Source organism: Rhipicephalus microplus, chromosome X (assembly GCF_043290135.1).
Source record: "Rhipicephalus microplus isolate Deutch F79 chromosome X, USDA_Rmic, whole genome shotgun sequence".
NCBI lineage: Eukaryota > Metazoa > Arthropoda > Arachnida > Ixodida > Ixodidae > Rhipicephalus > Rhipicephalus microplus.
The window spans coordinates 186,471,112-186,498,333 of NC_134710.1; the positions used below are offsets into that span (position 1 = coordinate 186,471,112).

Genomic DNA, 27,222 nt, shown 5'->3' on the forward strand with positions numbered 1-27,222 from the left:
TCGCCACCCAAATGGTGAAATAGCTTCCACATCTAGGAGAAAGTAGAAGGTGGTGGTAATCCCGTATATACACAAGGTCTCACACCGGCTGAAGAAAGTAGCAGGACATGTTGGCTAAAAGGTGGATTTTTCAGCACCAGTTAAGCTAAGCCACTTGTGTTAGCTTACCGACCCAGCCTCTAGAAAGCCAGCAAGACTCCAGAAAGAACACCGCCATCCTTTCGTCGCACGCGTCGTAGGCGTGGTGTACATGTTGCTACTGACATGTGGCAAGAAATGCATCAGCCAAACGGACCGTTGTATCAATGATTGATTACGCGAGCACAAACAAAATGTAGCTCGATACAGAGATGGGCACCTGTTCACACATTGCAATGATTGTGGTTGTTCACCAATGTATTCAATATGTATCATAATCAGCTGGCATAAAGATAAGTGTACTCGCGAAATCATCGAAGCAAAGACCATAATCATCGAAGAGGATAAGTATGTCAGCTCACCGTCGTTAATGTTATCAAAGAAAGAAATGCTGCTTTTGAATTCGTCAATGCACTGAAAATTTCACGTGGCCAAGGATGTATATATGAAGAGCGGAATTTCAATGAAAAACTAGTTGTTAAACTGGCGCCCACGGAGAAAAAAAGTATTTGAGGAGGAGAAACTCCTAGGCCGCGTCAGAGGGCGAGGGCGACGTGATAGTGTCACGGAGTGATGTGGTTTATGCCAACGCTCAGTGGATGACGCTTTCAGCCTGTTGCCATGTTTTACATGTGCTTCTATGGATGCGATGCATAAAAATTGTGATAGCACCTCGTAAAGTGCAAAATTTTTGGAATTTTTGTGTGTTACACCAATAACTAGGTTTGACAAATGTTTCAGCGGCAGTTACCTACTGATATGGCCACAATTACAGCTGTAAAGCTCCTGAAAGAAACGAGCGGCTAGAAATGGCCTAAAGCAGACGACGTCTGCTGCGTGCACGTGCTTCTCGCTGCTCGCTCGCACGTTGTGGCAGCGCATGCGTGGGTGGCCTTGGAAGTGAAAGTTCCCCCAAGCTGTCATGGCTTTTTTTTTCTTTAGTGCCCTCAGTGGCTGCAGTTGCGCCAGCGGCGCTGACCATATGCGCGTGCTTTTCATGACCATTTACACATGCTTTGCGCACCATGACAGAGGATAGTGCTTTGTCGAATTTGACAAATGCTTCATCAGGATGGGGCAGAAATGTGTTCTACCGAATTGAAGCAGTGGTTACCTATCCTTCAAGGAGAGGATAATTACCTGCAAAGTTCCTAGTTACCCGGCGAGGTTGGAAGTGTGGGCTCACACCATACCAAGCAAAGATCGTGCGCTGACACCTCATGACTACATTTGTGAGAAGCACTTCTCGGACAGTGACATTGTCCGGTGCTATTATGGCGAGCTTGGTGGCGATGTTCTCCTTCACAAACCGAAACGACCAGTGTTGTTACTGGCCGCTGTGCCTTCTATCTTTCCGCGCTGTTCTAAGTACTTGTCTACTGTTCGCAAAAAAAAAGAAAAGAGAAAACGAACTGCACATGACATGAATTATGAAAAGCATGCAAGGACAGGCACTTCGGTGGCTCAAGGTACAAACACGCTTGCTGCTCGCAAAAGTGAAGAGATTGAGAACGCGTGTCTTGTAGCCTCCTCTTCTTATGAGTGTACTGCACCGAACTATGAAGAAACAAGCACTGGTACCTGCGATGATGAAAGACTCTGTGCCACTAGTTCTAGTGACACTGACGTGCTAATGACAGGCATGCAAATGGAGTCTTCACAACCTAATTCATCTCAGATCTGTCTCTTGGATAACTTCGTAGGACAAAAAGACATCGTCATGCCAAGCGCGTCTTGGATTCGACAAGACGTAGTGGAGGGAGCTCCGAGCATCGGTTTCATACAGCTGAAAAAGGCATCACTGGAAACACCGATTTTTATATCCAAGAGCCAATCTGCAAAGAGTGTGTGAAGGTGACATAAAGCGTGCTTCAGAGAGAAGTTAGCAGCACAGTAGTGAACTTTCGCACAGCAAGCGAGCATGCTATTGATGTCACGCATATGTTCCGAGTTTCTTCTACAAGATACCTGTACTGTCGTGGTGGTCCGACACAGGAGAAGTTTCCTGGGATAAAAGTAGAGTGTGGCTCCGTGGACGTGACTGGATTTTGCCATCATAGAAGGTGTGCCATTCTTCTCGATGGTCCGAAAGATCAGTGCGGTGCGTGCACTGAACGGCGCTGGCCTTTCTGCGAAACGAGCTTTTTATAGCTGTCATGTCAAAATTTGCAGCCGGCGAGGACGTTCTAACACACTATGGGTCAACTGAATTTGGAAAAAAAAAGTGTCGGCGGACGATATGAATACGACTGCCCATGAGTCCATCTAAAAAGGCAAAACTGAGAAATCGGTATATTGCCTGCTATCGCTCTAAAAAAAAATATGTCTAGCAAGAAAAGAAGCTCTGGTAGCTGACCTAGAGAAATGCAAAGGGCAGTTGAGAGAAGTGAGCAATAACAGCTTGGATGACTTGATGCGAAAATTATTTTTTCCAAAGACGCATTGTATGCTGCTAAAAGAATGTGTAAAAGCTGCAAAGGCTGTGTCGAAGCGAGGAGTCCGTTACCATCAAGATTGCTCTGTCTTCTTTTGCACTTTTGGACGTCATCAGGCTACCGGTTTCTTCGTGAAAACAACATTCTACCTCTGCCCAGTGTGAAAACCATGCGGAAGTATCTTGCGATGGTTGGGATGCAATGTGGCTTTGATGCCGAGTTTTTCAAAGCGTTAAAAGGAAAGCTGGCTTCCAAAACTGATTTGAGAGACACGGCATGCTTCTCTTTGAGGAAATTTCGATAAGAGAGCGAAAGAGTGTTAACTCCAAAACTCTTAATCTACACAGGTCTCGTGAACTATGGCGAAGGAGATGAGCATTGTTCCGAGTTCGCAAATCATGTGCTGGTGTTCATGTTTTGCCTTTTTGGGGACAGTTACGCGCAACCGATTGGTGTATTTGCAACAAAAGGAAGTACTAGAGCGACAGTACTTAGCCAGTTGGTCCTCCAGCTGATCGTCATGTTCTAGTTGATGGAGTTATCTGTGACGAAGCGGGGACAAACAGAAAGATGTGTATCCACTTGGGCGTCAGGGGGAAGCTTGGTCAGGCGAAGAATTTTTTTGAGCATCCTGTAAATGAGGAGCGCAAGGTGTTTGCCTCCGATGTGTCTCATCTATTCAAATGCAGCAGGAACAGATTGCTTAAACAGCATCTTCTCAAGGGGAACGAACAGTGGGTGAAATGCAATCTGTACACAGCTGTGTACTAGGAAGACTGTAAGAATGCAGGAGGCCTGAAGGTTTGCCCAAATATAACTGAGCACCATATATACCCGTCAAAAAGGGAGCTCATGCACGTTAAGCTGGCATCGCAAGTCTTCAGCCGGTCTATGTGCTCTGGCATCAAGTTTTACGCTGACCAAAAAGTTTTGAATACCCAAGAAGCTGCAGGAACAATCGCGTTCACTGGAAGAATGAAATATTTTTTTGACTCCATGAATAGACGGCATCCAACAGAAGGTGTGATATGGTAGCTGTGATCTCACTGTGATCAGAGACTCAATTCAGGGGCTGGATGACTAGGAACGGGAGCTCCAGTTGGGCGCAATCATAAAGGAAATGTTTCTCACACCAACAACTGCGGAAGGCCTCCGTGCTACAATGCTATCTCATCATCATCATCATCATCATCACTATGTCCACTGCAGGACAAAGGCCTCTCCCATGTTTTGCCAGTTAACTCGGTCCTGTGCTTGCTGCTGCCAATTTATACCCGCAAGCTTCTTAATCTCATCTGCCCCCTAATCTTCTGTTTCCCCCTAACTCTCTTGCCTTCTCTGGGAATCCAGCTAGTTACCCTTAATGACCAGCGGTTGTCGTGTCTACGTGCTACATGCCCGGCCCATGTCCAATTCCTCTTCTTGATTTCAACTATGATATCTTTAACCCCCGTTTGTTCCTTATCCACTCTGCTCTCTTCTTGCCTCTTAAGGTTACACCTACAATTTTTCTGTCCAGTGCTCGCTGCGTCGTCCTCAATTTAAGCTGAACCCTCTTTGTAAGTCTCCAGGTTTCTGCTCCGTAGCTAAGTACCGGCAAGATACAGCTGTTATATAACTTCCTCTTGAGGGATAGTGGCAATCTACCTGTCATAATTTGAGAGTTCTTGCCAAATGTGCTTCATGCCATTCTTATTCTTCTATATACTTCAATCTCGTGGTTCGGCTCCGCAGTTATTACCTGCCCTAAGTAGACATAGTCTTTTAGAACTTGAAGTGGACTATTACCTATCTCAAAGCGCTGCTCTCTTCCGAGGTTGTTGTACATTACTTTCGTTTTCTGCAGATTAATTTTAAGGCCCACCTTTCTGCTCTCCTTGTCTAAATCGGTAATCATGAGTTGCAATTCGTCCTCTGAGTTACTCAGCAATGCAATGTCATCGGCGGAGCTCAGATTACTAAAGTACTCTCCAATAACTCTTATCTCTAACTCTTCCCATTCTAGGCCTCTGAAAACCTCCTGTAAGCATGCGGTAAATAGCATTGGGGAGATTGTATCCCCCTGCCTTACACCCTTCTTGATTAGCATTCGGTTGCTTTTTTACGAAGCATTGTGGTAGCAGTTGATCCCCTGTAAATTTCTCCCAGGATGTTTATATATGCTTCATTGATTCCCTGATTCCGCAGTATCTGCATGACTGCTGATATTTATACTGAATCAAATGCCTTCTCGTAATCTATGAAGGCTATGTATAGTGGTTGGTTATATTCTGAGCATTTCTTTATTACCTGACTTTCCTCAATAAGAGGGGAGTACCTGTTCTGAAGCGAGACTCTGAATTCCTGTACTTTCGCTCTCAGTGCTAGTTCATTGATTGGCGTCTTGCGTATCAGTTTCTGTCGTTCCTTCTTCAAGTCTAGGCGAATTTGAGACCGTACCATGCTATGGTCACTGCATCGTACCCTGCCAACCATTTCCACATCCTGCACAATGCCTGGGTGTGCACTCATTATAAAGTCTATTTTGTTCTTATTTTTGCCATTAGGGCTCCTTCTTGTCCGCTTACAGTTTCCTCGTTTTCGGTAGAAGGTAATCAAAATCCGTAAATTATTGCGTTCTGCAAATTCTACTAGTAGCTCTCCTCTGGCATTTCTAGTACCGATGCCATAATCTCCTACTGCCTGGTCTCCAGCCTGTCTTTTCCCTACTTTTGCGTTAAAGTCTCCCATTACTATAGTATGCTGTGTTTTTACCTTACTCATTGCCGATTCCACGTCTTCATAGAAGCTTTCAACCGAAACGTCATTATGGCTGGATGTAGGCGCGTAAGCCTGTACTACCTTCATCTTGAATCTTTCATTCAGTTTAATTACGATACCTACCACCCTTTCATTAATGCTATAGTATTCTTCTATGTTGCCAGCTATGTTTCTGTGAATTAGGAACCCCACTCCCTGTTCTTTCTGTCAGCCAAGCCCCGATAGCAAAGGACGTGCCCATTCTGTAGCACTGTATAGGCCTCATCTGTCCTCCTAACCTCACTGATCCCTATATATCCCATTTAACACCCTCTAGCTTTCTGAATAGTACAACTAGACTTTCCTCACTGGATAAGGTTCTAGCATTAAACGTTGCCAAGTTCAGGTTCCAATGGCGGCCTGTCCGGACCCAGAGATTCTTAGCACCCTCTGCTGCGTTGCAGATCTTACCGCCGCCGTGGTCAGTTGCTTCGAAGCTGCTGCGGACTGAGGGCCATGAGTTAATTGACGTATGCATGTGGGAGGTAGTGGCCAGATACTGCACCAGGGTGGCCAATCCTTCTCTGGTGACCCCCCCCCCCCCCCCCCGCCTCCCTTCGTTTGCTCGAGTTCGTGGTGTCGCTACACACCAAATGCCTGCTTATGCAGATGCCCCTGCGGGTGCTTTCTACGCTTGCACTAACCGAGTACCTGTTAAGCAGGTACACTTACAAATACGTCCTAACGGCGAAATTCAACCAGGATCCCCTTGAGAGATTCTTTGGCAAGGCAAGACGGGCAGCCTGTGACAATGACCATCCAGACATGCCAACTTTCCTGCAATTGCACCCCATACTTTCCGTCTACAGTTTACTCAAACCACCGAGGTTTGGGAACTGTGAAGTTATTGAAGAAAAGCCTGGCCTTGACTTTTCAGAGTTCCGCAAGATCTTCCAAAGAGCTTACGATGACCCGTCGCACTTTGAACAGCTAAAGGCTAAGTTAGACGGACTTGCCGAAACAGGTGATTGGGACTTGGACAGTATTGTCCAGGATAGTCAAACTAGCTCTGAAGTTGTCGATGCGATCTTGTATTACATCACAGGATTTCTGGCAAGAAAGATGAAAACAATGCTGCCGTGTGAACTCTGCAGAAAGTCACTTTCTGCTGCGACACCAACGTTTCCACAAGCATCTCTGACAATCTGCAAATCAAGAGGTGGGTTAGCTCATCTAAAGACACGGCTGTATGAGATGATTCGCTGCGCCGAAGATTTCTTCTCCAAGAACATGGACCACTACGACGTTTTTTGGGGAACTGTATATCATATTCTTCAAAACTACCACCTCAGGTTTTCATGCCATGAACACAAAAATGACGCTGTCGCCAAAATTCTTCACTACAACGTAAGAATGCACATGAAACAACACTGCGCAAACGAAGCACGAAACAAGCTGAAAGGGGCCCAGGAAAAGAAGCTGCTGTCAAAGCTATCAAAAGACCGACTTTTGAGAAATAATGGTTTCGATAAAAGCAAAATTTTTTTTGTTGTTGTTGTTTCTCATTGCGCAAAAATTGTGAATAAGATGTAGAAAACCTTTGTGATGCAACCTCATGTGTACATTAAAAATTAATTGAAAGTTCAGCATGTGTGTGGGTCTCTTTCAGTTCTCATGTTACATGACACTGCATGACATTCATGTAGTTTTTTTTTTCTTTTTCAAAGCGGCTTCCGGCAGTGTTGTTGGTAGAACTGCTGCATGCCACGGCGAATGCGTAAGACATTTGCACCTTTCTCAATTTCACGGTCATGGACAACACAGAATTTTTTCAAAACCAACGGCGCCAGCCTTTCTGCGAAACGAGCTTTTTAACGCTGTCGTGTCAAAATTTTCAACCGGCGAGGACGCACACACACACCCAGTTGAATGTGAAGTGCACTTGTATAGCTCTTTTTAAGAGGTCCATTTTGAAGGGACACTAAAAAGAAAGATGATTTTTCTCGCATAGTCGAACCTCGATAATTCGAACTCAAAGGTGCCCGAATATGTTCGAATTAATGAAAGCTAATTGAACGGAGGGCTCACCATGCAGTGGCACCTGTGCATTGAGCTAACACACGAGGGAGAAGTTTCAGAAGTATTGCATTTATTCAGAAATCACAGGACATCCCTCAGTGTTTGAAGGAATTGCTGATGTGCATATGCAAACGTTTGCCTTGCAGCGAGTCAATCAATTTCGCACGCAGCTTGCAAAGCATTTCCACTTTGGCTTCAGCATTCTCCTGGCAAGAGAAGTTGCACGCGCGAACATCACAGCGACGACAACGACTGCGTCTCCGCTGCTACCCTCTGTGCTGCAGCCGCAGTGTGGCCAGCACGTGACGAGAAAGGAGGAGTGTCTCCATGTGGTGAAGCAGATCGGCATATGAGAGATAACCAACACTTCATTGCACCTTATTTTTTTTTTTGCTTCTTTCGCGCACTGCGTTGACAGGAGAAGGGTCTCTACGTGTCAGTGATGGGAAAGGGGGAGGGCATGGCATCGGCACATCGCAGATCGGCATTTGAGAGAGCACGAACACTCCGCGTAGACGCTGCGCCGTGCTCCCCACCGGGCTATAAAAATTAGGCGCTTTTTGCCTTCTTTTTTTCTTCTAACCACTACCACCACCGCCACCACTCTGTGACTTTTTTTTTCCTCTCTCTCTCCGCGTGCGGCGTTAAAAGGAGAAGGGTCTCTACATGGCAGGGGCGGAAAAGGGAGAAGCTTGGGGGGGGGGGGGGTGATTCTTAAAAGAGAGAAAAGAAGAAAAAAGTGAGCCCCGTAACTGTCTGCATCATAGTGTGACACCTCAACAGTGGCTCACGAGGGATGGGGATAAGGAGGGATTAAAAGGATAGGGAGGATTAAAAGGTATAGGAATAGAAATAGGGGCAGGGACAGGGAGACCACATACGGAAGTAAGGAGGGGAGAAGATAGGAAAGATGGACACAGTCGCAAAAGTTTGAGGACAAGGCACCACTCAGTGAGAGCTCCTGTCGGCGTCAGCAGATGGCGTAGGGCGAGCCAGTCGGCCAGAGCTGCGCTGTCGCCAGAGATCGCGGGGGCACACAGGCGCGTCCAAGATCGGCGTTTGAGAATTACTTTGAGCGAATGTCGCTAAAGTAAAAAAAATACACATTGAAATTCGTGATATCACTTGCCAAGATTTCAGCGCGAAATTCAGAGATAAATATTTTATCTATATTTTCTCCCAATAAACATGAGATAGTGAAAAGAATGACGTGAAAGTTCTCAAAGCCTTTTACAATCTGAAAAGATCCTGTGTTCTAGGTCAGCATCCATTTAATATTGCTATGTGCATGTTGACATTTTGTAGGACGCGCAAGTGGGCCTGACAAAGATGACGAATAGTGGTCCCCGCTCGGCGTCTCGCCAACCGGTCACGCTGCTGCTGCTGGTTTGAAATATATTTCATCCACAGCCTCATCAATGCGGCGTCTCATTTTTTCCGTAACACATTTGGTAAAGGTGGAACATTCCCCGTCCTCACCACGAAGCTTCGCAGTGGCCGCACTGTCCAGCCTCCGGCCATGGCTTCCAATGATAACAACCCATCACTGCCTTCAGCTTGAGCGCCAGCTACTACGTACCTTGCGATGTCCCACCCCCGTGATCCCGGTACATTCTCCGCCCAGTCTGGCCTAGACGTCGACTACTGGCTCCACATGTACGAGCGAGTTAGCCTGACTCATCGATAGGACCCTATCATGATGCTCGCCAACGTAATCTTTTACTTGGATGACGCCCCACGTGTATGGTTCGACGCTCATTAGGCCGAGCTCACCAGCTGGGACATGTTCAAGGAACGACTACACGGCATCTTTGGGGACCTGTTCGGTCGACAAATGGCCGCGCGATAAGAACTCGCCACCCGGTGTACAGTCATCAACCGAGTCGTATGTCTTGTACATACAGGGTGTACTCGCATTGTGCCGCAAAGCGGTCGAGCAAATGACCGAGAGCAACAAGGCGTGCCACATACTTAAGGGCATCGCGGACGACGCTTTCAACTGGCTTGTGTACAACAACGTTACGACCGTTGATTTTATAATTAATAAATGCTGCGGCTTTGAAATGACGAAAAACCGCCGAGTTTTGCCTCAATTTTCGCAGCTCCCAAACACGACTGTCACGTCAACCTGCACTGATCTCGGTGCCACACCACCCTTGCACGTGAATGTTACACGCATCGTTCGGTACGAGCTTGAGGCGGCCCGTCCGGCGCCGTTTCATTCACTTCCACTTGACCAGGGCACCGTGCAAACACCTCCGGCGGTGTCACTTATTCAGGCAGTCGTGCGGCAAGCAAAAATTGCTAACCTTGGTTTTCCTGTCACCTGCTCCGTCTCCCGACCGGACTACAGACCAATGCCAATGAATGCACCACGGCATGACCCATATTTTCTGCCCAAATACCGCAATCCGATGAAATGGAGAACAGCATGTGACAAGACAATCTGCTTCCGCTGTCACCGAAGTGGTCATGTCTCCCGCTAATGCAGCAGCACTTGGACGCCCCCCTGTTGGAGCCAATTTTCTTCTTCTCCACGTCCATACGCGGACCCCTGTCGGTATTCACCCAGCCGTGAGTATCCTGCTTCCGAGACACCTAACAACCGCTCTACCGCTCGTTCACCGTCAGTGCAACGCCGCTGTTCTCCGTCGCCGCAACCTGGCCGCTATCTATCGCCGATTAACTATGAATCTTCCCAAACGAAAAACTAGATAGTGCAGCTCCTTGAGGTAGTGCTGCATCAAGTGCAACTGACCTATATCCTTCGTTGACGCTCCCTACTAATAAGAACTTGCTGGAAGTGCATATTGACGGTCTTTTTGACGGCTTTAGTTGACACTGGAGCTCAGGGGTCTATAATGAGTGCTCGTCTCTGTTGCCGCCTCAAAAAATTACTCACGCCTGCCCCAACACAAGCCATCCGTGTCGCCGATGGTGGAACTGTGATCATAGGAATGTGTACCACTTGTATTAGCCTTGCCGGCCGCCATGGGCCTGTTTTATTTACCGTGCTCGACAATTGCCTTCATGAACTCATCTTTGGGATGGACTTCTTATCAACGCATTTTGCCCTGATCGACTGTTCTCCTGGCACTCTTTGTTCAGAACTTCCTCTTCCAAATTCTCGCCCCGAGCTGCCAAAAAGCCTCTGTACCACAGACTTCAGTCGGATACCGCCCAAAGCCCTCAAATTCATTGAATTGGCAACAAGTTCAGCCATTGATGATGATTATGTCGTTACGCCTATTCCTGGTGCTCTCCTGGAGCGCGACATAACTGTGCCACACTCTATCATAACCATAGCCTGTAACTAAGCATGTTTGCCCATTATCAATTTCGGTTTCACGCAGCAAGTAATACCACCACACTCCATCGTAACCATAACCTCTAACCAAACATGTCTGCCCATTATCAATTTCGGATTCATGCAGCAAGTACTACCTCACGGAATTTCAGTCGCCACGCTTCGACCCTTAATAGGCGCTCACGTCACTGCTTTTGTGGCAGACACATGCTCCGATCTTCCATGTCGCCCGCGGGATGCCACATCTCTCGATGTGGCCTTGCGCCCCATGATCGACTCGAAACTCAAACCTGAGCAATCCGACGCCCTATGCCACCTTCTGGCTTCCTACCGCGACATATTTGACATCGACAGCAGTCCACTCGGTCAGACTTCCCTCTTGAAGCACCGCATTAATACTGCTGATTTTCCTCCTATTCACCGCCGACTTTACCGGTTCTCTGCCACAGAGCGTAAGGTAATTCTAGAAGAAGTCAACAAGATGCTAGCCAAAGGAATTATTGAACCCTCCTAAAGCTCTTGGGCATCTCCTGTTGTGCTCGTTAAAAAGGAAGATAACACGTGGCGCTTCTGTGTTGATAACTGCCATCTTAATCGAATCACGAAAAAGTACGTTTATCCTTTGCCGCGAATTCATGACGCCGTCGATTGTCTTTACGGCAATGGTACTTTTCTTCAATTGACCTGCGTTCTGGCTATTGGCAGATTGCGGTGGACAAGAAAGACCAAGAAAAGACTGCGTTTGTAATTTCGGACGGCCTATGCGAATTCACGGTGATGCCATTTGGGCCATGCAATGCCCCAGCCACGTTCGAGCATATGATGGACTCGCTATTACAAGGGTTCAAGTGGTCAACATGCCTGTGATACCTGGACGATGTCGTTGTATATTCACCTACATTTGAGACACACCTTCAGTGTTTGTCAGCGGTTCTCGACATCTTCCGCACTGCTGGCCTTCAACTAAACTCGTCGAAATGTCACTTTGGTCGCCAGCAGGTTACGGTGTTGGGCCACCTTGTCGACACATCAGGTGTGCAGCCTGACCTGGAGAAAATTCGTGCCATCACGAGCTTTCCTGTACCCCAGTCTGTCAAGAACATCTGGAGCTTTGTGGGACTGTGTTCCTATTTTAAAAGGTTCGTGAAAGGTTTTGCAACAATCGCTTGACCACTCACTGACCTTCTGAAAAAAGATGTGACATTTACGTGGGGTTCCGCTCAAGCTGTCGCTTTTTCTCACCTCATCACCCTCCTCACGACTCCACCTATAGGCCCATTTTGACACGTCTGCTCCGACAGAAGTCCGAACCGATGCGAGTGGTCACGAGATTGGAGCCGTCCTAGCCCAATGCCAGCGGGGACACAACCGAGTTATCGCCTACGCTAGCCGCCTTCTGACAGCTGCCAAGCACAACTATTCAATAACAGAGTGTGAATGTCTTGCTCTTGTTTGGGCAGTCACAAAGTTCCGCCCATATTTATATGGCACCAATTTCTCTGTAGTAACGGACCACCATGCACTATGTTGGCTATCGTCACTGAAGGATCCTACTGGCCGGCTTGGGCGCTGGGCTCTGCGACTGCAAGAATTTACCTCTACAGTCACGTACAAGTCGGGACGCCTACATCAGGACGCAGACTGCCTCTCCAGTACCCGTACGATGAATTGAGCACCATCCCTTACACCGACACCGATATTTGCTTCTTGTCCGTTTTGCAACTGACCCGCATCGGTGACGAGCAATGCCGTGATGCATCCTTGCGTGCTATAATCGAACATCTCTAATCACCATTTTCCGACAGGTCCAATCACTCATTCGTCCTCCACGATGGCGTCCTATACCGCCAGAACTTCTACCCAGATGGACCGGCCCAGCTGCTCGGCATTCCAAAGCACCTCCGCTCGGCAGTTCTCCACAAACTCCATGACCTTCCAACTGCCGGTCACCTTGGTGTGTCACGCACGTACGACCTTATTCGCCAACGCTTTTTTTGCCCAGGACTTTAACGCTCAGTCAAAAGATATGTTGCGGCTTGTGATAAATGTCAGCGCCGCAAAACACCATCGAGGCTTCCCGCCGGACACCTTCAACCACTTGACATTACGTCAGAACCTATCTTCCGCCTTGGCTTAGACCTCCTGGGCCCTTTTCCCTTGTCTTCTTCTGGCAACAGGTGGATAGCTGTGGCCACAGGTGTCGCCGACTTCCTCCTCAAGGACGTGATTTTGCAACATGGAGCCCCACGGCAGCTGCTTACAGACCGTGGCCACACCTTTTTGTCGAAGGTCATAGTGGACATCTTGCAGTCCTGTCAAACGAGACACAAGCTGACTACGTCCTACCATCCGCAAACCAAAGGACTCGCGGAGCGTGTAAATCGAACTCTTACAGACATGCTTGCTAAGTATGTTTCTACCAACCACACCGACTGGGATCTTGCGTTGCCGTACGTCACATTTGCCTATAATTCTTTGCGCCATGACACTGCGGGATACTTTCCATTTTTTTTGTAGTTCGGCCGAGAACCTACATTACCCATAGATACAGTCATTCCGTCTACCTTGACACCGACCAGCGAATATTCCCTTGACCCTATCACTCGGGCTGCCACACGCACGCGAAATCGCTGGCACTCGCTTTCTGGCCTCTCAAGAGAACCATCGGCGTTTGTATGATCAACAACACCGCGGCGTGCACTTTTTAACCCGGTTCATTGGTCTGGCTGCTGTCACAGACCCGTCAAGTAGGCTTGTCGGAAAAACTTCTTTCCCGCTACACAGGTCTATATCGAGTCCTTCGTGAGGTTACTCCTTTGACATACGAAATCGCCCCTGCTGCCTCATCGCATCCAGCTGCCCATATCGTACATGTGGCACGTTTGAAGCCTTACCCACTCTCCCGCTGACGTTGACATCTAGATGCGCCGAGGCGGCGCTTTTGCCGCCGGGGATAATGCTACATGCATGTTGACATTTTGTGGGACGATGTGCGTGTGGGCCTGACGAAGGGGACGAAGAGTGGTCTCCGCTCGGTGTCTGGTCAACCGGTCATCCCGCTGCTGCTGGTTTTAAATATATTTCATCCACAGCCTCATCGATACGGCGTCTCTTCTCTTCCGTAACAATATTAAAGTGTGTGAGGTACTTGCTTCTCTGAAGTGCTCCATTATGAATATATACCTATGCCAATGTGCTCCTAATAGTAAGATTACCTGCTCCAAAACTAAAATTTTACTGCTGTAAATGCTTCTAATAGCAAGATTACCTGTTCTAAAATGCTCCAAAACTAAAATTTTACTGTTATAAAATGCTTCTAATAGCAAGATTACCTGTTCCAAAATGCTCAAAAACAAATTTTACTTCTCCAAAGTGCTCCTAATTGCAAGATTACCTGCTACAAAATGCTCCAGAACTCAAATTTTAGTGCCCCAAGATGCTCTCAATTGCAAGATCACTTGCTCCAAAGTGCTCCAAAACTAAAATTTTACTGTTCTAAAATGCCCCAAAACTAATATTTTACTGCTCCAAAGTGCTCCAAAACTAAAATTTGACTGCTCCAAAAATTGCTCCAAATCGGCAGCAGTCCTCAGTGGGATCATTGGTTTAGCAAAAGTCTTGTAACTCAGTTTTATTACAGAGAAAATATAATTTTACAGAGCTGGTATAGTCGATGTTCGATTTCTCGGATGTCCGAAATTGCTGACATCACTGATTTCTTGACTCATCTGTGGCCCCGTCAAGTTCGCCATAGAGTCAATGTATTAAAAAGTCTGATATTGAGGACGTGCATAGCTTTTTCTATCCCATTTTCCGGACTTTTTATCGCTAACCGCAGACTCGAAATCACTATCAATGCTGTCATTTATATTGTTTTTGTACCCTCGAATCCTCCGCGTCGTGGCTGCTGTACTTTTGAAACCGTAAATGTCATAATCTAGCGCATGCCGATCCGTTGCTAGTCATAGCTTTGTCAAACGTGTGGCTACAGCCATGCCGCATCCGCATGGTGCTGTGCAGCCTGTGCTCCTGTTCTCTGACGGTGGGAAAAGCTACGCTGTTGTCTTTTGGTCTGCCGTAGGCATGCTTCCAGACTCGTGGGAGGTGGTTACGCAACAGACCCTCCCAAACTGTTTTCGCCACGCGAGCTTCCTATTGGACGCCGAGACGGCGATCTTAACTGGAGGGGACAGTGTGTGCGACGAACTTCTACCCGCGGACGTTGCCTTCGACGATCTGCATGCTGTTGGTGTTTAGATTCCATCCGGGATAACCTTCGAGGGCTTCGCCCACGTTGACAAATACCTTGAGCTGTGTGCGGAATTGACCAATGGCGAAATCATTCAAGTTATGGAGGATTCCGACGACTCTGGCTTTGATATCTAAGAGGTAGCGCCTACACAGCCAATGAGCTCGGAGTCAACTCGAGCACTGACACTGTCTTCGGGGCGTTCACTATCAGTGTACAACAACAACATGATGTTAGCTGAAATTAAGGGAGACATCATCCCGGGTGAGTAGAACGCTGTGCAAATGAAAATAAGCTACTTTTTTAGATGCGAAGCAGCTCTTTGACTAGCCTGTGTAACGCTGTCCCGCTTTTTTGCAAAAACCCCCTCGCCGCAGGTGTTGGAGCGTCTCCAAGTAGGGCAAGTCGCGGCTGTGCGTTGACGTCACTCTCTTCCTCACCAGCAGCAGCTGCTGGCTCTTCCGCCCTCTTGCAACACACTTCTCTCTCGCTTCACCCTCTCCATCGCCGTCGAGTGAAACATTACACAGGTTTAGTTGCATGCCTGCAGTAGCCGTACGGTCGCGGCCTGCTATTGCAAATGGCTAGCAGGCTGCGTCTGTATGGCTGCTACGGACGCATGACTAAATCTGTCTACCCTTTTGGCTTGTTTTTCTGCGATCAAACTTACACGAAACTCAACCCCCCGCTCGTGTCTTTGCGTTGCAAACAAGCATTTCCCCGAGTAAACGCTACACCGAATTTTACTTCAAACCGTTCTTTCAGCACCAGCGTCGACGCCCGTTTCAACCGGGTCAACGCCATGCGCACTGCTGCTGCTTCACATCCTATCAGGATTCTCATTGGGGAGATAGTCTCTTTTTTTTGTTGCGCCTAAGTGTTTACAAATGCAGTAGTGCCTGCCACATCGGTTTGTTTTTCTTATCTTTTTTATATTTTTTTGCTTTTTAAAATATAAATGGCTTTTTCTAGAGCGTCTAAACAATGCATTTGCTGAATTGCGATGAGAATCTTGCACTCCAGCCATGACCCCCTCCATCAGCGAAAAATATCTATTAAAAAAGTGTGTTTTTGCTTGCATTCGTTTTTCCGGACATTTTCGTGGTCTCTTGAGGGGCTGGGAAATCGGATGTCGACTGTATTGGCGAAGTGGGTAATGATGAGCTACTTAAAAAAATTTGTTAGCTTCATAGAATTTGTTGCAGCCTGTGGCTTTGCCTGTCGCTGAAGGGCCTGTTTAAATTGCTCTCTCTGGCAACTTATCCTTTTCATCAGTGAGTGAAGAATGGCTTCTTTTGACTTTAGTATCTCGATGTGAGAACTTCATGATGATTCGAAATGAAAAGTGATTTCCTTTGTTTTGCCAATTGAGATTGCTCTAAATATAGCCTTGTTCGTCACATTTGTTTTCTGAAACGTGGGGATAGCTTGCATGATGAGCAAGAGCTAATTGCATTCAGCAATACTTCCTTTGTCGGTGGTCATGTCTGTCACTTGATGCATAGTGACAACAAAGGCACCTCATTGGTGTTCACGCTGATGTGCTAGGGCACTTGCATTCAATCTAAAAAGAGACTGATTAACTTACGAGGCTGCTTGGTAGTACTTTGCATGAATTCAAGAATGTGTTCACAGAAATTGTGTGTTTGGACCGCTGGGGGAGGGGGGGGGCTTCATGAGAAGTTTCAATTATTGCATCAGCCTTCCTTTGTGGCAGCAGGGAAAATTTTCTGCCAGTTTTTTGCCAAACAGTCGGCCGCGCAAGTCTGAAAGGTGTTGATTACATCTCCTTCACTCTGCTGAGGAACTCCATATCAATTCAGCTTAGGTGCTGCATTGTATGCCACCCTTTTCAGTAACCACACAGCTTAACCCGGCACCATTTTCCACAAGCTGTTTATACTGCAGGTGTCTGGCAGGTGTACGGCAGTCAAAGTACTTTGACCTCTTTGTTGATAGTGTTTATCACAGTTCTTGCTTAACCGTGCAATTTTCAACTACATTTTTTCTAGGCTTGTGCGAATAGTGAATTTTAGGTTTGAAGCAAATAGTGATTCTCGTCGAATAATTTCGAATCAAATTTAAATAGTATATATCATATATTATGAAGAAAAATTGGCATATTTATTTTTACCAAACTAACCTGCACAGTATTTTTTAAATAATTGAAACAAGGCCTGTGCAAATGCCATTTTTTTGTTCAAAGGAAGATCAAACAACTTTTAATAGTAGCAGAATCTGATTTCCTAGAGAATGCAAGTGATAAACTGCAAATTATGTTGATTTTAAAATTTACTATACTTATGGCATATGAGCCGGTGTAACAAGCTTTTAAACTTGAAAAATGATGGATCAATGTGAGGGTATGATGTTCATTTAACTTTCAAGTAAAGCTTAGCAGCATTGCAGATTTCTTCAGCCAAAGAGCTTTCACAGTTTTGCACACCTTCACTGCAGCAAAACTACTTTTACAGGGGGTAACATGCGAAATAATATACATTTATTCGTTCATTTCAAAAACTTTGAAATTTTGAACAATTTAAATTCAAGTCAAATCAAATTAAAATACTGTAAGAATTTGAATATTTGCACAAGCCTAATTATTTCGTTACGCAGGACAGTTCACCCTCTCGTTTCTGCAACTTATACCCGTGCCACACGGGCAGAGAAAATGGCATTTACCCCCGAATGCCTTCAGATTTATTGCCATTCGTGCGGTGCCACACGGGTGAACGAAATGGCATTCGTCCGAGTGCCATTCGCCACCAAATGCCTTCGCCAGAACTCAGTTGACTGAGAAATGCCTACTCTCGACGACACAGCTCGCGAAGTGCGATTTACCTTAAAGTAAATAAAACAAATCATATTCAGCTAAAAATAAAATTTCCTGTCTTTTATTTGCACTAAACTTTTAAAAAAGTGCTTTGAATGTTATACGAAGATCAGGTTGAAATTGTTTGAAATTAATTGAAGTTCAATGTCCTGAAGCTGGCGCATAATAACTCAACTCTGCTCCAGAATTATTCGCTCTTGAGCATGATGCTTTGCACGGAAACACACAAGTGCTGCCGTGAAAAAATGAACTCTGCGAACATCTTCTTCTGAGAGATGCGACAGGTGCGATGCGACAGGTGCCATTTTCTATTTACGCTGTGGATCTGACTAGTGTTGGCTTAGGTTGCTATGGTCGGCTACAAAGTCGTAAAACAAAGCAAGAAACTAAAACTTAGGGCATACTAATATGCTTATTTCTACTTTTAATGATTATCTGATGTGTATGAAGCTTGTAAATGCTTGTTTATTTTTTTATTGCTATTCACTCAATGCTCAGTTGGAAGGTGCTGCGATCGACATCATCCAGTCAAATGCCATTCGCTTTGGACGTGTAGCAGCGCCGCCGAAACAAATGTCATTCGGGAACTCAAGGCCTTCGCCACCGAATGTCATTTTCTATGCCCGTGTGGCACGGGTATTAGGTGTAAAGGGGTTGAGCACTGCCCAAAGCACTTTGTCCTACTCTTCGACAGTCTTGAGAATACTTTCTCGTTTGATTCAATGAAGCCTGCCTGCCTCACTGATACTTACATTCTTGACTGCAAGAACCACTCTACTACTTCAATATTTGATGTGGAGTCTGCTTCCCTATGACATAGCGCTTGCCTTGCACAAATACTGCCTTTAGCTTATATGGTGGTCTCCATGTTGATGGGGTGGGCTCCTGTAGTTGGCCACAGCATAGCAGTCAAATCCATAGCACAGCATAGCAGTAGCCCATAGCACAGCAGTTCAGTCATGCTTGAGCAAAACCTTGTCATTTGGCACGGCACAGCATCCTTTTCTTATTGTGGCATCTAGGTCATTGGGGCACCAATTGGTTATTGTGAACAGACATTGCCACTTCTGTGCTTGAATTGAATATAGGGGGCTTGATGCAGCTCAGCTCACTTATTTGCATAACTGCAAACTCATGTAGACACAGCAATGCATTTGCACCTTCTTCCTTTGTCTTATAACTTTCACGTCATTGCGTATGTTCAGAAGATAGTATAAACTTCTCCAGCAGCAAATTCTCTTGTTGCCTTGTTGCTGTAATTAATAATATAGATTAGTTATTCAATAAGTGAGATAAAATACCTGTGTTTCTTCTGTTGTGCAATTAATGGCAAAGTGTAGTATATTTTACGTGAATGTTTTTTTTTTCCTTCAATGCTATAGCTTGCAGATACAAAGATTTCTATTGCTGTAAATGGGTCATCACTTCAACTCTCATGGGAAGCTCCGTGCCAGTCACTTTGCTCATCGCTTTGGGTAAGTTAATATTGATGTTTCATTATTGTAAAGTTATGTAAAGAATCAGGTGCTTGGAGAAAAAAAATGCATTGCAAAAAATCATTTTACCAAAATCTGAAAAATCATTTTTCAAAACCCATAAAATTTATGGAATAATGCAACTGGCCTACATAAATTGAATAGTATCAGTTGACACTAAGTGGAAATTTCAGTTGACACTAAGTGGACACTAAGTGGAAAGCACCTTGTACTTCTGATTAACTGCTCTTTAAAGTCTGCCTGCATTTTCGTGATAAAAGAAATAAAATGGATTGTGGCCGGAGAAAATGAATGTCAAGCCTGCCTTTTCCAACTTCATGTCTAAATAGCCACCCTAGTAATGTCACTGTGACATCCTGAATTATTACAGAATCTCCGCATGGTTTGGGTTTTGTGCATGAAAGTTTCTTAACATTTCTTACGCTTAGCGATGCTATATTTTTTTGATCGTTAAGCACATAGCTTTATGTAAACACTGACAAAGTCATGGTCAGATGGCCTAGAAATTTAAAGGTGCATCACTGTTTTTTGGTTATTGATTTTGTTTCTGCATACCAAGTTTCTGCTTGTGTTTAAACTGATTTTCTGAAGAAAGATGTTATGGCGAACTCTGGTACTGTAATTATTCAGCTGTTTCAGGAATGATTAGTAGTGCATTGATTTGTCTACTTTTTGTGCTTTTGGCTTCAGACATTATGACATTATTTTTTTTACTCTTTACCTTAATAAGTATCCATAAAACTCTCGATGCAGGCATAGTCATTATGAATTGTTGTATTTGTAATGTATTATTTTGAGGAAATGATTAAATTGCAGTGTTACAAAGCCATTTAAAGACAGATGGAGGAAGCTTGCACAAATTCATGTGCTACCCTTCATTCCTATGCTTGCTCAACTGCCTTGCTTGCAGGTTCTATAGAAGCTAGTGGCATATTAAAAAAAAAATTATGGTCCAATTGACCCATTTATTTCTTTATTACTGTAGTCTACTTACTGGTGTAGGGGCTTTAATTAAGGGGACACTAAAGAAACAGATTTGGCCTCATGCTGTACTAGTTTAGAGAGAGAGAGCATAAATTGAGAGAAAGGCTGGGAGGTCAACCAAAATTGTTGCACCCAGTTCGTTACCCTGCACTTAGGGGAGGGGGAAGAAAGATGAGAAGTAAAGTGGAGAGGAAAGTATATGCACGAAAAAAAAAAAAGTGGGAGTGCTGTAGCCTATTCAATAAGCCACTACCACCCAAAAAATTCAATAAGGCCTTGACTGATTTTATGTGCGAAGACAGATCGTGTCAGCATTCGAGTACTGACTTTTCTGACAAGGATCTATTGGTGGGGTGGGCTAACGAACTGTACTAGTTTAAAATTCTATTTTTGTTAGTATTGGGGTAATATGCTAATTGCTGGAAGTTAAAATAGAAAGTGATGGCAAATCTTTTATTTCTCCAATGTTGTACATGCCATTACACTGGTACATCACTGTGGCAGGGGTTTTGAAATAGAGTTGACTTTCGTTAATTCGATTATGAAGACACCGATGAATTTTCCAACAGATCAACTGAAGTAAGTGGCAGGAAAAATAACTAAATACACCACTGACTCATGTGGCAGTATTTTTCTCGAGTGGAACATGTCTTCATATGAAACATGCAACCACATTTTACAAGTCCAAAGCAGAAAACTATAATAAATATGCATTCAGGTGTCTAAACCTCATAGAAACAGAATGGTCAAAATTTTTTTTAGCTAGGAGAGACCTGCATATTTAGACAGAGTTTTGTGGCTATGAATGACAAAATATGTTGCCATTGTGTGTTTCTTCTGCATTTATCAAATGATTTCTCAACAGCGAAAAATGGTTTGGTGACTCATGCCAGATGAACCACTTCTCTGGCCTCTCTTGCATTGGGTGCATTTCCCTTGGCATAGGATATATGAGCTGGGAGCAGTTAACAATCGAAAGGACGAGCTTCAAAGTCACATTTAGTGAGTGAAACACATACTGTGCAGACACTAACTAGTGAAACTGACCACTTTCTGGCTAATGTGATAGCAGACCTGGTGACAGCTTGAAATAGATAACAGCAGCAAGGGAAGTGACACAAGAGCGTGCACTGTGCCAACTTGAACCGGCACCACCAAGGTAGTCACTGTGACATGCGCTCAGCATAACCATGGCACAACAAAATATGCCCATAATAGTAACAGCTGGATTCCAAGTTCAAGACACAAAAGGTCACTTCTTCTGTGGTGCTAACTTATAGAAAGGAAAGCAGCTTCTTGAAATGAGGCTCGTACATAGCGTCATGGAAAAGGTTTTGCCCAAGTAGATCGAATATGAACAGGAAAGTGTGCACCACAAACACAAATAAACCTGCTGAAAAGATTTGGGACAGTGAAGGTACATTGGTTACGTTTAAGATTTTGCTTTCTTAGGAGTATTTTGTGCCATTCCACCACATTAACAAAAGCAGGGGCGCCTATGTGGCGAACTGTGACAGCTGTGCCAGCATTGATGTAAAATTTCAAACACAATGTCAGTTGCTTTGTATATGCACGATTTAAGTTTAGCAGCTTCAAAGAATGGTTAACCATGGTCATAGAGCCTTCCTGTCACTAGAAAGGTCTACCTAAAGCAGTCAAATGTAGGGGCCACCAAAAAAATGAGAAAAGTGAGTTTCCTTCTTTGTCTGTTTGTGATTGCATTGTAACTGATTGTTCTATGCATTTGATACAACTTGTTCACTTGTTTATGGCTACCAAAACTTCACTAAAAATAATCTGGAGACCAACTACTCACTTAAAAGTTGAGTGGAGAGCATCAACATCATGCACCTAGGTGAGATTTTGTGGCAGCATTGATCAAGTGCCCTTTGATCAGTATGCTCGGGGCACAGACAGGCAGGTCTAATCGTTATGGTGCTCGACAGCTGACTCGTAGGTTACGGGATTGAATCTTGGCTGCAGTGGCTGAATTTTTGGTGGATAAGGAAATGCTTGAAGCCCATGTGCTTAGATTTAGGTGCACGTTATAGAAACTTAGGGGTTTGAAATTTCCGGAGCCCTTTGCTACGCATTCCTTCATAATAATATTTTGGTTTCGGGGCGTTTAAGGGCCTGAACATGGGAGTAGATTCTATTAGAAATGAAAAGACCATGAAATATATGGACAGTTTATAGCATTCATTGTGACTAGGATTTATATTTTTAAATTGTGCCTAAAAATGACAAAAACCATTATGTCACGCAGCTTAGCAGAAGAGCCTTGAAGCTGGATAATGGAATACGTAGACCTAGTCACGTAGCCTGATGCTGTCATGCGCGCCAATCCCCAAAATTGGAGTAGATATTTTTTTATTCAGCCCCATTCAGTTCTTTTCTGCTTATGATGTAAAAGGGGCTGCGAGGTGAGAAGCAGTGCCGTTGTGGCTGCCATTAGACCAAGCCGAGACGTGGCGCATGCGTTCGGAGTTCACCCATACACTGTAAGCCACTGCACTTGAAGACGAACCACTCTTGTGTTCACTTTGTTCACTCTCGCTGAAATTTGCAGCATGGAAGTATTAGACTTCATATTCACTGCAGATAGAAAAGTTCTGATCACAAATGTTTCATGGTGTTTTGCACTCTGTCATTCCGTGATTAGACTTACTGACTGGTTAGCTTTCTCTTATGCTAACAAGAAATAGGCACCATTAAAATTGGTTGTTGGTTCCTTTAAGCCCCAAGAATTACTAAGACAAACAATGTCGTTTACATATCCCGCCCACGTCTTCCAGCCTCTGCCCAGACAACTCAAAGCTCGTTTCTTTGGCATTTATTTAATCAGTGCTGCATATTACAGCTTTCAAAAAGTGATTACCTCTCGAGAATGGTGAATTATATTGTTGTGCAGTGAGCATAGTTCACCAAGTTAGTGCTTGTTGACACATTGGCTGCTGAGCTGAATTACATATGCACGAAGCCTATGATGATTATTCTGGCCAGGTTGGGTCTGACTGCTGAAGTGGAGATGTGGGTTTTAAAAAATGTTGTAGGAGCGAACCTTCTTGTTGTCCGTGTTTATCACACTGCATAAAACCGAAGCTGGGACTGAATGCCTGCACAATGAAAAATGAAAACACCTCTGTGAAAAATCGACTTTGTGTGTAAATAAATAAAGTACTATATATGAAAGCACAATACATGATCACCCATGCAATACATGATCACCTGCGTCGTCCATCTGTCTATCTCTCCGTGCATCTCTCCGTGCATCTGTCAGTGCATCCGTCAATCCGTCCATCCATCTGTCCGTCCGTGCATCCGTTGGTCGGTCTGTGCGCCCATCCATAGGTGCATTCGTCCATCCATCTGTCCATGCTTTCTAGTAGTCGGTGATTTTAGCGTAGACATTATGGATCTAGAGGCCTACCATTGCCCACTCGTCATCATTCACTTCTTAGAGATGCGTGGATTTATTTTCAATAAGCTTTGTAGTTTTTTCATGGTTATAAGGTTAAAATACACTTTTGATCATTTGAATGACAACATAGCATGCCCCGAAGATAATTTAAAGCTGTCTGGCAACAGGTAATGTCTATCATTGTAATGAAAGCTTGGTGTCATATAGATGTATGGGTACTGGCTGGTACTTTCAGCTGAGATCAAATTAAATGAGGTTGGATTGGTGGAAGTCCACTGCATTAGTTATAGTCTTCGGGATTTTGAGGATGCAATGTATTTCATCATTGATATATGATTTATTAAACCCGAGCAGATGCCATCAAATTATCTGCTGTCAAGACAATATGGCATGTTAAATTAAATGTGGTGTAGCCACCTGTCATGAATATTTCCAAATTTTCAGCCTTGTGAATACCCTTTTAACAATAGATGTGAGTTTTGCTATTGTGAAAATTGGCTTCTACATCTCACAATAATGGTTTATTTTTTAGTATCTCTTTTATATTTTTCTTTAGTACAGCTTTGGGCTGTTGAGTATCTATTTTGACACCATTGGTTCCTTTGTCGTTACATACATATAGAAAATTATTGATAGGTTCTAAAGGAATTCTAAAGGCAAAATGACAGGTGGATGTACATTGTAAAAGTATTACCCTGACAGCTGCACAGTGCTTGTTTCATGCAAATCAAGTGCTTAGAATGAAGCTGAGACATTAAAAAAAAGAGAGTGAGAGAAAAGACTGGTGTGGGTAATCACTGCTGAATTTTAAAATTGATGGGGGTGTTTTCAAAAGAGAACAAAACAGTATTTTTTTTACAAAAAACAGTGCCCGTGGCCACAGGGCTTCTTCAAATGCTGAGCGAACATGGCGATGTCATCTTTAGAATGGCACGTCATCTGCAACTGCAGTACTGTTGAAGCATGGACTCCATGATCAACTCTGGCAATGATGTGCAGAAAGAGCGGGCCACGAAAACTACAGTAGAAGATATAGGATGCCATTTCACACTGCACTTGGCTGTTTTTTGTTATGGCAGATTTTATAATCCAGCTGCAAAACTTTCAGTGTCTCGATATTTCCTTGTGACCCTCAAGTATGTAAAGAATGCTTTCTAAAGCTTCTGCTGGAGGAACTGTGGAATAAATTACGACATTGTTGACAATAATGTCGGTTCTTGTTAACCATGAAGTTTTACCGAATTCTGAAAATGCTTCAGCTTCCCCTTAATTTATAAGAGGATCTCCTTTAAAGGGGCCCTGCAACACTTTTTGAGCATGGTCAGAAAATGCTGCTGAGTTGTAGTAGAGGCTCCCTACAACACGCGAGCCAAATGTTATAGTGCAGAACGCGGCCTGGTATTCACAATAAATTATCAAAATCAGCTAAACATTGCTTCCTCTTCTCTCGCCAAATGACCGAAGACGCTCAAAAACCACTTGTAGAAAGCCCATCTATCAGCCATTGGCTGATTTGAACATGGCCCTCGGTCTTTACAGAGATTGCCGCGGGAGGCCACAACTTGTCCACGCATGCATGCGCGATTACACTGAAGAAGTCGCGCATTTGAAGAAAAAAAAAGTGCTCAAGGCCACGAAACGCGGGTGACGTATCTTCTTTGGCCCTGCCATCCCTCCCTACTTAACTACCCAGCGCTTTCGTCGGGACGAGAGAAGAGAGAATGCAATTTCAGCATGCGACGAATATTTGTAATGCCACTTGCACTGGACGGATTCTTAAAATTTTTGTGCCATTGAGTTCGTGTTCGTGAGGCAATAAGCTCTCACAGTGAATTCATTCCATGGTTACTTGAAAAAGTGAGTGCCCCTTTAAAGGGTCTACATATCGATTCTGGTATGTGAGTCCATGAACCACCTTGGACAGTGCCTAAAAGATGCTTTCTTTGAGAATCGTTTATGTTTAGCATTTTATTATTTCTTGCAATGCACTGTGATGATGTTTTTTGGAAGTAGTTGGGTGCTAGTGGCAAAATTTATTAGGCCCTGCTGTATAATCAGGCTAGTACAATAATGTAATCCAGCTGGAGTTGCTATTTGTGTCATATATTTACTTGGATATCACAACTACTAAAGCACTGTTGTTTATAACACTTACATTTTAAACATTCTCAAGTATGAATAGGTGTAGCCTAAACTAATATTTGCCTTTAGTGTTTCTTTAAACAGCTATTCTTGCCTGGCACTGTGGTCGAGTGGTTATGGTGCTCAACAGCTGACCTGAAAGTCGTGCGAATCTAGGCCATGGCGGCCGAATTTTCTAAGGCAAAAATGCTTGAAGCCCGTGTACGTCAGTGTAGGTGCACCTTGAAGAATCTCAGGTGGTTGAAATTTTTCAAAGCCTCCACTTTCTTCACATTCTTCATAATCATGTCTTGGTTTCTGGATGCTAAATGCCAGCAATATAAACAGCTACTCATCCAATAAAAAAAAAAACAAAAAAAACTGCTCATACACTTTCAGATGTTTATTTGAATACTTTGCAGTTTTGTGACATTGCATATTTTAGTTTGAAGGTAACAAATTTGGTTATGTGTGTAATTATTTTGTGTAGCAAAGGTTATTCAAAAATTAATCCCGGCCAAGTTTCTGCCAAAAATGGCCCCGAAGTGTTTCACTTCCAAATAGAATTCATCAAATGGTGCACTTCAGTTATATTTGCATTAGTAGCTTACTGAAATGTGTATCTGCCGTCATGCTGCAGGTATGAACAACAAGGGATGTCATGATTATTATAGCGGTGCACCTTCTTTTCCTTTCAGTGGTGCCATCTGCATGAAGGCTCACTACCTGGTGATTGCACATTGGAAGCTGTAGTTCATGGAAAAGATAATGAATTTGCAACTGCCAGTCTTTTCATAGCCGCAACTCAAAAGGAATCAAAGGTCACTGGAAACATTCCACGCAATCATCTGTTCAGGTACAGCCCGTTTTACTTATCTCAGAAGGAAAGAATGTCTCAGATGTGAATGTGGTCACTTTTTAAAATATACCACATTAATTTAATTCACTGAGTTGGCTGTTTGTAGAGAACAGATGTGCAATGGCAGTCTACCCCAAAAATATGCGTGCATGGTTAATATTCACAAATTAAAATGTGAAAATTAAGGGCTATGTGTAATGCACATACTGTCCATTCCAGTGCCTAAAGTCATCACCATATCAGCGTAATTTTCACTCGAACACTTACATCAGAGCCAGCATTACCTTTAGCATTAAGATTCGTTGTGACAATATAAAATTATCACGAGCAATGGACAATACGAGTCATTGTACTGTAATGATAAATGTAGTGGGTCATGCAAATCTCGGCAAACACATTGTCAGTGCTAAGCACGAGACGCTCGGCCCAGACTGTCGCTGATTTCGCTAGCTAGGCCTACGCTCCTACCTGGTCTCGAATAACAGTTTTGACTGTCTCAGTTCTTTATTATAATTGGTAGAGTTTGCGGGGTCGCCTTGCAATCCTGGAGTTGCGAAGCCG

At 44.3% G+C, this 27,222-nt stretch overlaps 1 protein-coding gene across 3 annotated transcripts in view; it reads left to right on the plus strand.

The window, feature by feature from the left end:
• RabGGTa (Rab geranylgeranyltransferase subunit alpha) overlaps positions 1-27,222 on the plus strand; it is a 112,154-nt gene that overhangs the window by 48,412 nt on the left and 36,520 nt on the right. For all 3 annotated transcript variants that reach the window (XR_012887124.1, XM_075878354.1, XM_075878355.1), the window contains exons 8-9: positions 19,163-19,255; positions 26,501-26,658. Coding sequence is in view for 2 of the 3 variants with exons in the window: in XM_075878354.1 (XP_075734469.1) it covers positions 19,163-19,255; positions 26,501-26,658 (251 nt within the window). In the remaining variant the exon portion in view is untranslated. The remainder of the gene's footprint in view (positions 1-19,162; positions 19,256-26,500; positions 26,659-27,222) is intronic.